This window comes from Lasiosphaeria miniovina (assembly GCF_030549165.1).
Source record: "Lasiosphaeria miniovina strain SMH2392-1A chromosome Unknown B0T26scaffold_5, whole genome shotgun sequence".
Classification (NCBI taxonomy): domain Eukaryota; kingdom Fungi; phylum Ascomycota; class Sordariomycetes; order Sordariales; family Lasiosphaeriaceae; genus Lasiosphaeria; species Lasiosphaeria miniovina.
Window position 1 is genome coordinate 4,182,406 of NW_026848224.1, and position 16,277 is coordinate 4,198,682.

A 16,277-nucleotide genomic window follows, 5' to 3' on the forward strand; every position below is an offset into this window, starting at 1 on the left:
GTCCGTGATCCCGACTGAGTTCTCTGACTTCGCCAGAGAGAGGACAGAATAAAACACAAGCAACTCACTCTTTGAACTCATTCGATCCAAGGTGCTGTGCTTCTGACACCTACAACTGACCTATGCGCTGAACTAGAATTGTTATCACACAACTAAGTGCTCTACGCCTATGTCCACTAGGCAAAAGTCAAAGTCGCCGGTAACCGCGTTCCTCTCCTCCGTACGATTTTCCAAACACTCGGTCAGGCGTGAGAGGGCGACGGGTTGTGCAAGTTTGGCGTCGAACCTCATCGCGACCTGGTACTGCGGGTATAGCGGCGACTCTTTCTTCATAAACCAGGCCCAAAGAATAAGATAAAAAGTAAGGTACTTCGAAAGAATTCTCCAAGCACAGAATACATCTCTCTCGATACTCATCGTACCAATGCTTTCCGCCCTCTCTTTCCATGTTATTGCTAGGTTCGTCGTTGGTATGGGCTGCGATTCAAGATGGGCCTCTGTATTGGACGTGGTCGCCACGTTGGTGGGCGGACATATATGGTCGCCTATTGCAAGGATACAGCAGGCAATGATTTAATATTGCGGTGCGCTTTCGTTAAGATATCTAGCTAAACTCACGTATACTGAAATCTGTTTGGTCGGAAAGACTTACTAGAGTTGGAGTGTATAGAGCATAGGTGGAGAGTACCATTAAAAGGCAACCGCCGCCAAGTACAGGATATCGTGACCTGCACAGTCAGAGCAATCAAAATGATGATGACCAACACCCGGGGAATCCAGCGCAGAGTGCGGTGCACGCATTTGTGCTGAAGCCACCTTCGCTCATGCCTGGTCCTAGCCGCTGGTTGTCGCAAAGCCGGCTGCTGGGGAGTTCGGCCGGCCAAAGGTCGCTGGGGGGGTTCCGCTGGCTAAAGGCCGCGGGTCCTCAGATCTGGGGGCCGAGTCGGCTCTGAGAACTGGAGTTCGCGAAGCCGTATCGTACGAAGGCGGCGGAGCTTTGGGGGCAGACGTTGGTGCGTGAGCTTTTGAAGAGGCTTGCGTCGGCGCCGATACGGACGTGAAAACGGCTGCAAGCATTTCCTCGCGGACGACCGCGCGGACTGCGTCGCGGATCAAGCTGGCCACGGTAACGTTGTTGCCGCGCTCGCTGAGGTTGGAGAGCTCGACGCCACGGTCGTTATCGACTGCCGGGACACTTGTAGGCATGTTGTCTATCGACAGAAATCGCAACAGCAAAATTGTTGGTAGAGATGGCCTCGAGGAGTTCGCCTCTATAGTTATACATCTCTAGGAATAAGGTTGCTCGCCGGAACACTCATCGCTGGAAAACTTATTTGCAACGTAGTCATACTCGCGTAACAGTGTTTGGCGTCGAACCTTGACGCCCGCGGCAACGCCATTATTTAAGGTTCAAGGCCTATTGGCTTGCGACGAGGAAGGAAAGACTCCGAAGTTGTATCTTTATTGCAGGTTGAAATGGCGTCAAATATTGCATGTCAAAAAGGGAAAAAAGGGAAAATAAAGGAAAAATAAAGCCCTAGCTACCTACCGAGGCCATGAACTGACGGAGACTATATTCCTTCTGCGTAACCTCCCTTCATGCCAAATGGGCTTGTGAGTTCATGGCCTAGGCAAGGATCTACAACCTCGGAGAGTAGAACTAGCATTTAGGCTCTGTCACGCTGCCCTTTGCTTCATTGCTATGGTCCTACGCTGTGCAACTACCCGAGGTCACCCAGCGCCTCAAATAGGGCATACGCTTACGCCCGACATATACACGTCGGCAGAACGTTACAGTCACCCAGTTTTAGGCCTCTTTAACAACCCTAAACTCTGAACTAAAGGCGGGCAACGGGCGTTGTCAGTTCAAGAGTCAGTTATATAAAGAGAGGCGGTAATCACCTCGAAGCGCGTGAACTTACCGACAATAGAACACGCTATCTTGTCGCGTAGTCTAAATATGGCCCGAGCAAACTCTTGATCATCATTTGGAGCCAGCATCTTGCCCCACCACGAGGCTCGAGGAGCAGCTGGTATAATCATGAGCTTTGATGTACGCACCCACCTACTTTTTCCTCGCACCCACCTGTGGGTCCCTGGCAGATGCCAACGCAGGGACCGCTTTTTGTATTGTAAAATGCCGTATTCCATGGCAGCCACCCAACGGCCTACCGGGCACTAAGGAAGCCCGGTAAAGTCAGAATGACACTATTTGCACTTTCATATGCCGGGCTTTTTACGCGCACTTGGAGTTTTAAGGTCTGCAGTAGCCAGGTGGCCTTTGCAGGTCTTTGTATGCTTTTGCAGTCCTTTTCTTTGCCAAAGAACACATTGTCAATCTACCATTCAGCCTCACAGTCTTCATGATGCCGCCGACGAGCCTCTATTCAACGGGGCCCCCACCGATGAGGTCGATATATTCGATAACATGATGGAGTGGGTGGAGAAAAACAAATGCGGCCTTGCTATTCAAAAAACCTATCAGCACAGAAAGACTAGAGAGACCAACAAGTTCTTCCGATGCGATCATGCCGACTACAACAGACATCCCGTCGAAACCCTCAAGGCTCGGGAGACCAGCAGCCGGAAGAAGGCAAAAGACTGTCCTTTTTGTATATGCATTTAGATGAAGGCTCGCGATAACGGCTGGACTGCGAGGCCGCGCAGCCTCACACACAAAGGTCATGGACCCTCGGGCTCTTCGATGGAGCATGAAATGTTTCGCCGTAAAGCAACTATAGAGGAAGAGGAGGAATATATCGTCGATTAACGGTCAGCCGATTCCAGCGAAAGCAGCCCTCCGCCTTTTTAGGATGAAGTATCCGATTCTAACCTCATCATAACCGACGTCTACAACATCATGCATGACTATAGGGAGTCACAGAGAGACGATTACGCTGATGCCCAGGCATTTGTCAAGAAGCTGGAATCGGGAGATTCCTATCGTATTATTTTCTACCAGGACAATACGAAAAAGAAGATGGTGCATGCCTTCTGGGCAACACGGCGTCAACTGAAGATATGGGCGAAGTTCGGAGCTTGTATAGGCATCGATGCGACCTACCGGGTAAATAACCGGCGTATGCCTTTGGTAACTGGTGTTGTTGTGACTCCCGAGAAGACCACGATGCCTATTTTCCAAGCGCTTGTAAGCGACGAGAAGGACGAAGGCTACCGGTTTCTTGTGGAATCTGTCGCCCGCTGCCGTCGGTCCTTCTCTATACCTTCTCCGCACGTGTTCATTACCGACGGCGATGAACAATTGATCGGCGCCTTGATCATGAATTTCCCTGCCGTAAAGAGGCAGCGTTGTCTGTGGCACCTAAATTGCGACATGGTGTTGTACGTCAAGAAATTCTGGATCAAGCCGCCTACCGACCAGCCTGCCCGGAAGACCACTGCCACCGCCGCCGCCGCCGCCGCCGAGGACAACGAGGACGACGATGCCGACGATATCGCCGCGATGAATGCCCTTAACTCGAAGACCCAGTTGACGAAGAAAGGTTCCGTTATTTTCGGCGCTATGCCGGCGAAGGTGGCCAACACAAGAGCGGGTCTTCTCGAGCTTTGGAAGCACATAGTATTCAGTCGGTCGGTCCGGGACTCCAATAAAGCAAAGACTGTAATGAATCATCAGTTTTCTTCGACTCAATTACGAATCATCAATCATATCGACAACGACCTACTTCCCTATAAAGAATAGTGGCCGGGGTGTTATACGAAGATGTATGATGTATAGGAATGCGGGCGCGCGAACAACATGGCCAAATGAATCCAATAACGACTCGGTAAAGTCTGAAGGCCTGTCGGATCGGTTGGGGATGATCGAGGTCGCTGAGGCTGTAGATCGGCACATCAGCTACCGCTACGATGTCTACAAGGAAGTAACAGCTAAGTCTCCAAGCTCGGTACGAAAGGCATACCTCACCAAGAAGTGGCTTGGTAACTGCCTCATGCAGTTGACTCGGTGGGCTCTGGATCTTCTTGTCGAACAACATAAAAGAATTACTTTCCCCACAGCCAAAAGTCCCGGCCGACCTCTTCCTCCCTGCACCGAACGATTCAGTAGTCAGTACGGCTTACCCTGCGCGCACATGATGCTCGAAAGATACAACGATGATCACGAAGACGGTACTTCGGTAGACCCAATTGACTGCGACCGCACCTGGCATCTTAGAAAGCATCGAGTAGGTCGTTAGGAATCTATTTAACTTGTCTTTCCTGGCTAATTTGCTAGGATGCGGAAGACAAGTATCTACGGATCGAAAAACCAGACAAAGCGATCTCGAAAGGTCGCACTATCAATCAGGGCGGTCCTTTCGGAAATGAAGCCATCCTACCAGAGCCGCCGGCGCCGAAGACGAAGACAACAGCTCTGAGCGGCACGATTTCCCGGAACGCGCGGGTTACTATTCGCAGTTTGAACTCGCCAGGCCGAGTCTTGAAGAGCAGGATGAACAAGATGAACAAGATGCACAAGATGAACAGGATGAACAGGATGAAAAAGATGCACAAGATGAACAAGATGAACAGGATGAACAAGACCTAGAGATTGACTCGGACTGCATCGTCGTCAATGCAGGGCTAAGCTCGAGTAGAGGTCATAAAAGGAAGGCAACACAACAGAGGGAAAGGAAAGAAAAGAAAGATGAAGAAAGCGAGCTAGCCTGCCCGGGCGAGCCAAATTGAGACCCCGGTTCCTAATCCTACCTCTTTAACATAGAGGTAGCGGAATGGCGGGCCCGCAGGGCTCAACGCCGGCACTTTTGGGAGAATACAGCTCACACTGAAGAGGACAACTTCGATTCCGGGGTGAAGAGGACCCTTTTCCTCGTAAGGAGGACGGCGAGGGTGACCAGGTTGATACAGACTAGGTTGCTAGATTGATAGACTCAATACCGAGGAATTACATCACCATATCAACAAATCAGGATTCAACAAATCAGGATTCAACAGATCATTCAGGCAGCTGAGCGCCTGCCAAAAATTTGGCTAGTTTACGTACAAATCCGGGCCTCAGAGCTGGCATTTGCAAGTTGCATTTATTTCGAGGCTGACTCGTAACGAAGAATCGTCAAAATGGAAAACACCGCGGTAAACGCGTTTTCAGGGCCTTTGAAGGTTTTGACGACTTCAGGTTTTGACGGCTTCAGGTTTTGACGGCTTCAGGTTTTGACGGCTTCAGGTTTTGACGGCTTCAACGCCGTCGACCCGGCGGCCGGGCTGCGTGGTAGGCCATGGGCGGTAAGATGGTAATTCAGGATTTTACCGGCCTAAATTAGGCTCTGAGTATCTATCTCAGTTGCCAGCAGCTGCCAAGGACCCACAGGTAGGTGCGGGAAAAAGTAGGTGGGTGTGTACATCAATGTGTCACATACAAAGCGCTAAATCAAGGGCAAAAAGGTGCTTGTATTCGGAAGGAAAGAACAGTGGGCATAGCTTAGATACCGTAGTCATGCGGCATTCGGCTGACACAGCCTAGGCTGTAAGTGGTCTAGCATGTGCGCCACCTGCGCCCAAATGTGGCTGAGATGCGGCTCCTTCCGACACAAAGCCCCTTTTAAACGAAATGACCGACAGCAACGGTCATTCAGGGACCCGAATTGCGGCGACGTGTTGCTGCCTGGGACAATATGCGGAAGGCTGTCTTGGCTAACGGTAGCTTTGTCAAGGGGGTCCAGGGGTCTGGGACCCAAGCGATGGAAGACAAGCGTGGTCACCTTGGCCGCGCTGGGATGACATTCTTAGCGCCGACCTAGCATTACGTTTCTCAGCGAGAGAATGTAATGCCTGTATTAGGCGAGGAACACCTAAAAGTACGAATTTCACTGGCGCTCATTCAAACCGAGCTTGGCACAACCAACACAGTGGCGGATTTCGACTAACTTGCCGCGTTTGTGCATCCGCCGCCACACGTAAGCCGGATGGTTGGTTCGTTGGGCCTCGTTGGACGTCGGCAGTCAGCAGGATGCCTGCGGATGCTGTCCCAGGGGCTTTGCCAGCATTATTGATAAGGATTGGAGCTCGCCGCCGCTGTGGAGGGATTTCGGCCTTCATTTTTCTTTTCGTCTTTTTCGCAGCGCACGGGAGCGCCGACAGCGTCACCGCCGAGGACAATAACCATGTTTCCACCTTTTGGCTTCAGGCCATGGCGCACGGCGCCACTTCGAGTTCCGACCGATCGGGTATTACCAGTCCACCTGCTCGGCGATGCGCCCGACGTCAGGGGCATTGTCATGCGGTGGATGGTACGATTCGACGACGTCCTCGACGCCGAGAAACTGCATTCCGCACTGGTCAAACTGCTGGAGATGAAAACTTGGCGGAGGCTTGGAGGAAGGCTGCGTCTAAATGTAAGCGGGTGAAATTGCGAAATTATTCGATTAATTACGCGGTATTGGGACGGGGACGCGTACAACAGCGACAGTGACTCACATTTGCTTTTCCGTGCCTTCCCTCGCAGCAGCAGGGAAAGCTAGAAACCCACGTGCCGGCAGTATTCGACCCGACACGGCCAGCGGCGCGCTTCTCTCACGTCAGCTTCGACATGGCCCTGGCCGAGCACCCAATCGCGTCGCAAACCCCGCGCCCGACCAACGGACCCTCGGTGCACGCCGTCGACGACGCCTTCCGCGCGCTGAGCGCCAGTGCTGCCAGCGGCAAGATCCCCGAAACGCTCGACGACTACCTCTACAGCGACGAGCCGCCGCTGGCGCTGCAGGTCTTGACGTTCCGCGATGCGACCCTCCTGTGCATGAACTGCCCCCACGCCATGATGGACGCCGTCGGCAGCGCTGCGCTCGTCTCGGCGTGGTGCAAGGTGCTGGCGGGGCGCGAGGGCGAGGTACTGCCGCTCTCGGCCGACGACCCGATACAGAGCGTGAGCAGAATAAAAGACGAGGGGGGGGACGAAGGGGGGGACGAGGTGGGGGGCGAGGAGGGGCAAGCTGTGCTAAAGGCCAAGCACCTCGGCGGCCTTGGCATGTTCCTGTTTGCGGTCCGCTTCGTCCTCGACATGCTCTTCGGGCCGAGGATGGAGACGCGCACCATTTTCCTGCCCGCCAGGTCCGTCAAGGCGCTCCAGCGGGAGGCCGCGCACGACCTCGAGCTGCTGCAGCAGGGCCAACAGATCGACACCACGGGCCGCCAAGGCACGCCCTTCGTCAGCGAGGGCGACGTCCTGTCGGCGTGGAGCACGCAGCTGATCGCGCGCAGTCTCGGGGCGCGCAGCACGCGCACGCTTGCGGCTATGACCGTGTTCGAGCTGCAGAGCCGGCTGGCGGCCTTCGACGTGCGCCGGGCCGCGTACGTGCAGAACGCCTTTTGCGTGGCCACGACGGTGCTCGCGGGCGACGACGCGCGAGGCCTGCCGCTGGGCCGGCTGGCGCTGCGGCTCCGCGCGTCGCTGCAGCAGCAGACGACGCCGGCGCAGGTGCGCGCCGCGCTGTGCGACCTCGTCGCCGCCCTCGCCCGCACTGGTCATCCGCCCGTCGCCGCCGAGCCCGACAGCCTCCCCGTTCCCATCTCGAACCTCACCAAGGCGCGCTTCTTTGACGTGGTCGATCTCGGCCCGGCTGTGGTTGGTGGCGGTGGCGGTGGCGGTGGTGACATGGGCCGAAGCGTGCCGCCAGGGAAGCCCGTCTTTCTCCAGGGGTATTCGTCGAGTGCTAGGCGGAACCCGCTCCTGCGCAATGTCGTGCAGATCCTCGGCAAGGACTTGGAGGGCAACTACTGGATCACGGGGATACTGTCGCCAGGCACGTGGGCCGAGGTGCACGAGGAGCTCGAGGGGTTGTAGGTTGGGCGCCTGTGGCACTTCCTGTGTCGGCGTGAGCACTTTCAATCAAACGATTTTTACCTCCACAGAGAATTCGTGCAGAGGCCATGCTTTCTCTGACTTGTGGCTGTCCTCTGAGCGAGACGGCCAACTTTCACTAGGACTCCATCGAGGACTGGAGGCTGCCAAAGGGGGCCAGGGACTGGAGGCTGCCAAAGGGGCCAGGCGCAAAGCAAGTCGGAGATATGACAGACAATCGCAGCTGCGTTGCAGGGTTGCTGCAGCCACCGCGGGATTCGCGGCCAGGTGTATGAGAGACTTGCCGACATTACCGAGCGAGACTTTTCTCAGCTCGGCATCTCGTTTTAGCCCTACTTACTCTATATGGAGGTGGCGATTCGCTCGTCGAGGCACGTTTACCCTGATTGTAGACACCAAGGCACGTGTTTCATTGGCCGGCAAATTGGCTATATACGCCTCCCTCCTCTCGCCCGACTATCCCAAACACGGGCAAGAACTGCAAAGTGGGGGCTAGTTGGAGATGCCCAGGTTTTCCAGCTCACGGGTCATGATGCGAAGCTTTTCTTCACATCTCTCATGAATTCTGCTGCTTGATTTCACACAAGAAGCAAGGAAATATGTTTTTCTCCGCTATATTCACGGCGCTTCTGGCATCGAGCACTGCTGGGCAAGGCACGGTAGACCCCCCCAACGGCGTTCCGTATGTCCCCAGCGGCCCGACGTTCAAGGACTTTCTTCGCTTTTCCTGCTCGCAGCTCAACATCCAGCGCATAGACCCGCTGGTGACGCCCGGAGCCGTGCCGTCGCCGCATCTGCACCAGATCGTGGGCGGGAACGCGCTGGCGCCCAGCATGGACCCGTCGCTGAACATGTCGGCGGAGGCGACGTGCACGACGTGCACCTTCACCGAGGACTTCTCCAACTACTGGACAGCCGTGCTTTTCTTCCGGCATCGCAACGGCTCGTTCCACCGGGTGCCGCTGATGGAGAACCTGGGGCTCGAAGGGCAGCGCGGCGGCATGACGGTGTACTACACGGCGCCGTACGACAAGAAGACCAGGGTCACGGCCTTCAGGCCCGGGTTCCGCATGCTCGTCGGCGACCCCATGTACCGGCGGCCCAGCCCCGACGCGGACGAGTTCAAGAGCATCGCCTTCCGCTGCTTCACTACGCCGTGGGGGCCCGCCCCGGCCAACTCGGAGATTGGTGGCGTCTACGACACGCGCGCCTTCCCCGCCGTGCCCTGCCCCTACGGCCTGCGCATCAACAACTTCTTCCCCACGTGCTGGGACGGCGTCAACGTCGACAGCCCCGACCACAAGAGCCACGTCGCGTACCCGGCCACGGGCACCTTTGAGACGGAGGGCGCGTGTCCGCCGAGGTACGTATTTTTCGGGACAAGACTTGCTATCGGGACAAGATTTGCTATCGGGACAAGATTTTCTGTCGGGACAAGATTTGCTACCGGGACAAGACTTGCTAACGGGACGGGATGCGACTAACGCACTCGTAGCCACCCCGTGCGGCTGCCGCAGATCCTGTACGAGACCATCTGGAACACGTCGGCGTTCAACGACGTGTCGACGTGGCCGGCCGACGGCAGCCAGCCGTTCGTCTTCAGCACGGGCGACGAGACGGGCTACGGCTGGCACGGCGACTACCTATTTGGCTGGAAGGGCGACGCGCTGCAGCGCGCCATGGACGAGTATTGCGGTGTTGACTGCCCCGGGCTGGCCAAGCAGAGCATCAAGCAGGCGAACCAGTGCACCAAGGCCCCCGTCGTCGCCGAGCAGATCGACGGCTGGCTCCCTACGCTGCCCGGCAACCCGCCGCTCTCTCGGTAGTGTGGCAGTTGGGTCGGCAGACTGGCAGCATCGGTGACGGTGTTTTTAGCTACTGAATCGTTCAAGTAGTCTGATGGACACGGCTGGAGCAACGAGACACGGCTGGAGCAACGAGACACGGCTGGAGCAACGAGACACGGCTGGAGCAACGAGACACGGCTAGAGCAACGAGACTTTATTCTGGCCCGTAACTTCATCTCCTAGTTGTTCCTGTATTGACACTCTGCATCTGTTTGAGCACGTGCGAATTCACAGTTACATGCCGCCCGTCAGTTACATGCCGCCCCTTTCCAGTCCTTTCCTCTCGCTTGGAAACAATCATGCTGCCCCAAAAAGTCTCGTCCCAGAAATCCACTTCAAATCTGGAAAAACATCAACGCCTGACCCAGGTAAAACAGGACGCACAGCACCACACCCACGCCAACTCCATGCGCCGTCGTACAGACCTGGAACCCCGCCGCGTTGCCGGACACGATGGCCAGCACGGCGTCCGCGTAGAGCGGGACGAGCACGTTGAAAACAACGGCCGCGGCGCGCCAGAACTGCCACTTCTCCGTCCGGTCCCTGGATCTCGGCCACGCGGCAACGGCGACCACCAAGATGATAGCCACGACGCCGAACACGGCGCTCAACGTCACAAGACGCCTGTCGTGAACAATTGGGCCGAGCACGGGCGGCGCCCCGCTGCCGCCGTGGTCGACCTGCATGTACGCGATAAACATGCCGACGCCGGCGACGGCGAGCACGACGCCCGCGCCCCAGAGGACCGTCAGCGGGAATGCGAACCCGACGCGCGCGTGGCGGCGGTAGTGCCGGTCTGACGAGGACGAAGAAGAAGCCGACGGCCACGCCGTGCGGGCGGACAGGTCCTCAGCTGGTGCTGGCGGCGGGTCGTGGCCGATCGAGTGCGCGGCGTACAGCGAGGCCCAGGCCCAGGCGAGGGCGAACAGCAGATTCGACGCGCCGAGGAAGACGAGGCCGGACGGCGTGCTGCAGCGCACGAGCGTGACCACCAAGTGGTACGCCGACAGGCCCAGGCCGACGCCCGTGAACGTGTAGTCGAGCTTCTTCTTCTTGAGGCGGTGGTCCTCAAGCGGGTGTATCGTCTGCCGCCGCCGGTACAACATGCCGATGCAGTAGACGGAGAGCAGCCGCAGAACCACGCCGACCACGCCGTACGGCGTCGCGTAGCACGCGAGTGCCGCCTGCGCGGGGTCGGATGGTGCAGGCCGGTCGATCTCGAGCCAGTTGGTGGTGAGTGCTGGGCCAGGCGGTGCGGTGGTGGATGTCAGGTTGCGGAGGATCATTGTTGCGAAGGCGGAAGAGGACAAAGTGCGGTGGGTAAAGAAAGGGCTCGGCTCGGGGCAGGGCGGTCTAGGTGAGAAAGACGCACGCACTAGTGAGGCGAGGGAAAGAAGTGAAGGAGTGGCTTATGTTGTTCCTTGTTTATATCTTCAAGTGACCCAACACGAGCTTTGCACCGGGGTTCTGCGGGGTTCTGCATGGCATCAAAGACTTGCGGGCAAAGACGTTTCCCATCGACCGCTCCCGAGCCTTGGCTTGACTTGCTATCTCGTCGAAACCAATGCCGCCTAGTGGTGTTCTCCAGAGACTGAGACTTTCAAGTCTGCCGGAGGCTGCAAAGACGAACTTGGACAAACGAAACGAATACCAAAGCTGCAGTTGCAGCGCGTGTCAGAGACTGAGACATCAAGAGTCTGTCTCCCAACACGTTATTGCGGGGAGAGGGTGTGCATGGCGCGTGAAACAGTCTCGGAAAGTCAGGAGCGGCTTATACTTGCAGGGTGTAAACAGCAAGAGCCGGGCAACCCCTATTTCGGCTCTCTTTGTTTACCTGACGTACTAGAACCAGTTGCCTCGCACGCAAGGCACCCGCCCACCACTCGGAAACTCTCGCGTCCAACCCTGCCTGGTACAGCACTTGCCCATACCCGGAAACAACCACGATGCCGAATGACATAGACCAAGGATCAAAACGCAGACGGACGAGCCGTGGATTTGGGGGTCGTTGGGGTTGTCGCACGGTGTGTTGCCCCTGGTCAACTACGTGTGCCCCTAGTCAACTGCGTGTGCCCCTGGTCAACTACGTGTACCCCTGTCCAACACCGTGTGCCTCTAGTCAACTGCGTGTACCCCTGGTCAACTGCGTGTGCCTCTGTTCAACTGCGTGTATCACTGATCTGTTGCTGGTCATGGTTTGCGCACAGAGTGGTGGCATTGCGGATCGTGCTCGTGCGGATTGTGCTGCTGAGACAGCGCATCTCGAGCATGATGGGGATGTGGTCGCTGCGGCATCCTGCGCATGTTTCACTTTGGCGACGACGGGGTGGAGGGCAAGGAGATGTGTTCGTACTTGGTTACTGCGCCGGAATCATGATCTTAAGTCCTTTGTCTAAAATAGGTTACCTGACGGGTCAGGAAGGGGTCAGCTGAACGGAGCCTCTTTTTTCTTGTTTTTTGCCTCCGGCGAGCTGTCTTCGCTTCGCTTGAGGGAATGAGTAGCTGAGGCATTTTAGGAGCCTGTATCAAGTGCTAGTTATGTTTGACCAAGTTATAACCACGGCATCTCTTGTATTCGGGAGGGATCTGGTTCGGGGTCTCCTTGATCGGGCGGTGGGGGCTGCGGTTGAGGGACCCCGACCGTAGCCATGGCGGCGGCTTGAAAAACGCGCGTTCCTAGTGATATATTAGTAGGGATTAATAGGGTTATAATCGTAAAGTATTCGGCGTACCTGTCCATAGCTGGAAAGCGATAAATCGTACGTGCGATTGACTGAGGTTGAATTGCGAGATTGAGGAAGAAAGTCGTTTATTTTGGGGGGGGGGGAGCTGGCTAGAAAGTGAAGGTACCGCACCGACGGATTGACAGCTGTCACGGTCGCCACAGGGCTCATGTGATAGGATTGATTCTATTGGCTGCATTGTGTTTAGAGTGTGGCCTGTGCGCACTGAGCACCACCACCTATTTTCCCGCGCCCTGCGCGATAGATTCCTTTCTCTTCCTTAGCTTTAAATCCATAGTCGTTTACTGCCTTCAACCATTGACATCCCTACTGCGTAAGGCGGGCCGTCACAACAGCCATTCTACCTCACGACACAGCAAAGCGGCATTTGACGGCTTAACACGTCTGAGGATTATCCGATCGGCCAGTCCCCCGAGTCCATTTCGACACGGACGAAAACTGGCCAATCCCCAGGCGAGAAACTTTCGGCACCTTCACGGTAAAGTAGAAGAGACAGCCTCTCTACGCCACCTCCGGCTCGCGAGCTCGCCTACGGCGGCTCCGTTCAGCCGAATAATTGAATTCCCATTTATTTAGCAATTCCCATTACGTGCAATCTGGGAATGTTTACATCCCTTCCCCTTATTGCATCTCCGCTCGGCGAGTTTCTTCTGTTCTTCAACAGGCTTCTGTACCTGGTTGCTGACAGCTCGGTGAAGGATGGAATTGGGGCGCTAGGCCGGCCTCTTCTACGCCGGCACCAACCTGCTATGCAACATCTGGTGCTAGTTCCGCCTGCCCGAGACCAAGGGCCGCACGTTTGGCGAGATCGACCTGCTCTTTGACGACCGCGTCCCGGCCCGCAAGTTCAAGTACACCAAAGTCGACCGTGAGTCTTGCGTGCCCCTTCCGCCGTGCTGAGCAGATGGCTAATTGATTATACCCGAAACCAGAATTAGCCCACCCGGACGTCAACGAGGCCAAGCTAGATGCCAAGACGCAGTCTCTGGACCTGGTCGAGGATGCCGAGTACTTTCGCTTGTTCTGCCTGTGATGATGTACGCGACGAGTCGAAATTGCTGCTCCGGTCGGGGCACATAGCTGTTTTTCAGGGTTAATAATGGGATACAACCTTTCTCTGTCAGCTTTCAGCTTCAAGTGCGTATGACGTCTTGTTCTTTGAAACTTTCGAACAAAAAGCCCCTCGTGAATTCAGCCAACCACATCTGCAGAAAGAACCCGCTTGTTGTGAAATCCAGGGTGAGAGGGCGACGTGCATGCCAATGCAACGCACAAGCGAAGGCAAGGTAGTTACCGACCCGCCGCGCCGGAACCTCGCCCTCCGCCGTGATTTCACCACCCACATCGCTCCTCCCACCGGGCGGGCTGCTCCCGTCGGCGCGCTGTACCGGCCCTGGCACCTGGCAATCTCGCGCGTGCTGTGTCACCGCGAACTACTTAAAGACGCCCTGCTCTCCGCGATCAACATCACACCGCCACGCCCTGAAAGGTGCCAGACAGAATCAACCGTCATCGCAATGGCTCGGCTGTTTGGGTCCATTCTCCTGCGGGGAGCGGTTCTCGCCCTTGGGACAGCGGCCCTGGGCGCGAGCGCGCGGTCCTGCACCCTGCCGCACGGCGCGGCGGGCACGTACGAGGCCGAGGACGCCGTGCTGACGGGAACGAGCGTCGACACGGCGCAGGCGGGGTACACGGGTGCGTTTATCTCCCATCTTCCTTCTTTTCCGTGAGCGCGCGTCGGACTGACGGCGCGTGCATGCAAACCTCCAGGCGCGGGCTACGTGACGGGCTTCGACGCGAGCGGCGACAAGATCACGTTCCACGTCGACAGCAGCAGCGTGGCGCTATTCGACCTCAGCATCCGGGCCGCGGCCGTGTACGGCGACAAGCGGACCACGGTGGTGCTCAACGGCGGGGCGAGCAGCGAAGTGTTCCTCGCCGCGGGCACCGCGTTCGCCACCGTCGCCGCCGGCCAGGTGCTGCTCACCACAGGCACCAACACCATCGACGTCGTCAGCAACTGGGGCTGGTACCTGATCGACAGCATCACGCTGGCGCCGGCGGCCGTGCGAGACCCTGCACACGCCGGCGTCGTTGCGGCGCCCGTCAACAGCGCGCCGAGCGCTGGTGCCACCGCCCTGTACCGCTACCTGCGGTCAATTTATGGCAGAAAGATCCTCGCGGGCCAGCAGGACCTCGAGTGGGCGGACTGGGTGGCGGCGCAGACGGGGGGGCGCGCGCCGGCGCTGGTGTCGGTCGACCTGATGGACTACTCGCCGTCGCGCGTGGAAAGAGGGACGGTGGGGACGGCGGTCGAGGACGCGCTGGCGCACCACGCGCGCGGCGGCATCGTGTCGGTGCTGTGGCACTGGAACGCGCCGGCCGGGCTGTACGACACGGAAGAGAACAGGTGGTGGTCGGGCTTCTACACGCGCGCCACCGACTTCGACGTGGCGGCGGCGCTGGCCGACGTCGCCGGCGCCAACTACACGCTGCTGCTGCGCGACGTCGACGCCGTCGCCGCCCAGCTGAAGAGGTTGCAGGCCGCCGGCGTGCCCGTGCTGTGGCGCCCGCTGCACGAGGCCGAGGGTGGCTGGTTCTGGTGGGGAGCCAAGGGGCCTGAGGCCGCCAAGCAGCTGTATGCTCTGCTCTACGAGCGCCTGACCGTCTTCCACGGGCTCGACAACTTGCTGTGGGTGTGGAACTCGGTCGCGCCGGAATGGTACCCCGGCGACGCTACTGTTGACATTGTCAGCGCCGACGTCTATGCCCAGGGCAACGGGGTGAGTCGAGTCTTGCGTGGGCAGAGTAGACGGGGTAGACACTGACATGTACCCAACCACAGCCCATGTCGACGCAGTACAACCAGCTCGTCGACCTGGGCCGCGACTCCAAGATGATTGCGGCCGCCGAGGTGGGCGCGGCGCCGCTGCCGGACCTGCTGCAGGCGTACGGCGCCCACTGGCTGTGGTTCGCCGTCTGGGGCGACAACTTCGTCAACGGCCCGGACTGGAACTCGCTGGACACGCTAAAGAAGGTGAGCTTCTTGTTCGAGGTTCCCTTTCTCCCCAAGCTGACGCCGGCAGGTTTACTCGAGCGACTACGTCCTCACCCTCGACGAGATCCAGGGCTGGCAGGGTTGATGGCACGCAGCCAGTATTGCCCGTGTCTTCCTCCCCAACAGTGTATTGGTAGTACTTTTGGCTTCTTTTGCACGACGCCTTGCCATGCGGGCCCGCTCCTTCAGCATACTTTGAAGTGAATTTCCGTGAAATTAAATGTCTTGCCTGGATCGTTTTGGTCTGTTTTTTGACAGCTTCAACGTGTAGCGATCTGCTGTCGGATACGAAGTAAAGCACTCCAGGCTGCCACTCATAATGCGGCGCGACCCCTAGACACTTGCCACCCCCTTGGTGTTGCGTGCGTTGCTTTGCGGAGCTGGCCAGGGCGCGGTGTGAGCAGCGTGGACGCACTTTCACGCCGACACTGCAGGGTCGTGACGGGGCTGCTGGTGCTGCGCTCGTGACGAAGATGGCGTCTGCCTTGGCTCGCTCGGTCTTTGGCGCCCCAAGTCGTGTTGATAGTGTGGCGAAGTGTTGCGAAGTGTTGCGATTAATTATGTTTCACATGGGCACCTAGGCTCGCTCAGCAGCCTTACCTGCCGGCAAGTACCGCGGTTGAACATTAGCACGCATCCACGTAAGTAGAGAAAGGGTTCGACGAATATATTTAACGTCTAGTATCCCTTTTGAGGCTGGGTGCTATTTGGTTTCGTCCCCGTTCTGCTCGGACTCGCAGTGTGGTAAGGTATGTAGCAGCGAGAAAGCCATGCCGCTGTGAGGACCCGTCCACCAAACTGGCCCTCAAGCA

At 57.4% G+C, this 16,277-nt stretch overlaps 5 protein-coding genes across 5 annotated transcripts; 3 read left to right on the top strand and 2 right to left on the bottom strand.

Moving 5' to 3' along the window:
• Positions 1 to 834: 834 nt before the first annotated feature.
• B0T26DRAFT_677956 (uncharacterized protein) lies at positions 835 to 1,206 on the bottom strand (the record flags this gene model as incomplete). The annotated part of the gene is made up of 1 exon (XM_060440166.1): positions 835 to 1,206. The coding sequence occupies one exon, from the start codon at positions 1,204 to 1,206 to the stop codon at positions 835 to 837; it is 372 nt and encodes a 123-aa protein (XP_060294974.1).
• A 4,916-nt stretch (positions 1,207 to 6,122) lies between these two features.
• Positions 6,123 to 7,798, top strand: B0T26DRAFT_677958 (uncharacterized protein; the record flags this gene model as incomplete). The annotated part of the gene is made up of 2 exons (XM_060440167.1): positions 6,123 to 6,353; positions 6,464 to 7,798. The coding sequence occupies 2 exons, from the start codon at positions 6,123 to 6,125 to the stop codon at positions 7,796 to 7,798; spliced, it is 1,566 nt and encodes a 521-aa protein (XP_060294975.1).
• Positions 7,799 to 8,542: 744 nt separating this feature from the next.
• On the top strand, positions 8,543 to 9,742 carry B0T26DRAFT_718024 (uncharacterized protein). Its single transcript, XM_060442356.1, has 2 exons — positions 8,543 to 9,179; positions 9,312 to 9,742. Exons 1-2 carry the CDS (start codon positions 8,650 to 8,652, stop codon positions 9,640 to 9,642), a joined length of 861 nt encoding a protein of 286 aa, XP_060294976.1. The 5' UTR covers positions 8,543 to 8,649; the 3' UTR covers positions 9,643 to 9,742.
• Positions 9,743 to 9,998: 256 nt separating this feature from the next.
• Positions 9,999 to 10,949, bottom strand: B0T26DRAFT_753744 (uncharacterized protein; the record flags this gene model as incomplete). Its single annotated transcript, XM_060445742.1, has 1 exon — positions 9,999 to 10,949. One exon carries the CDS (start codon positions 10,947 to 10,949, stop codon positions 9,999 to 10,001), a length of 951 nt encoding a protein of 316 aa, XP_060294977.1.
• Positions 10,950 to 13,924: 2,975 nt separating this feature from the next.
• Positions 13,925 to 15,550, top strand: B0T26DRAFT_649764 (GH26 endo-beta-1,4-mannanase; the record flags this gene model as incomplete). The annotated part of the gene is made up of 4 exons (XM_060438119.1): positions 13,925 to 14,102; positions 14,178 to 15,190; positions 15,253 to 15,444; positions 15,494 to 15,550. 4 exons carry the CDS (start codon positions 13,925 to 13,927, stop codon positions 15,548 to 15,550), a joined length of 1,440 nt encoding a protein of 479 aa, XP_060294978.1.
• Positions 15,551 to 16,277: the final 727 nt, after the last annotated feature.

Bases quoted from the DNA above. Each gene is read 5' to 3' on its own strand.
- B0T26DRAFT_718024 (XM_060442356.1), top strand. From the start codon at position 8,650: ATGGACCCGTCGCTGAACATGTCGGCGGAGGCGACGTGCACGACGTGC. The intron at 9,180-9,311 runs GTACGTATTTTT...ACGCACTCGTAG, and splicing joins GAGGGCGCGTGTCCGCCGAG to CCACCCCGTGCGGCTGCCGC.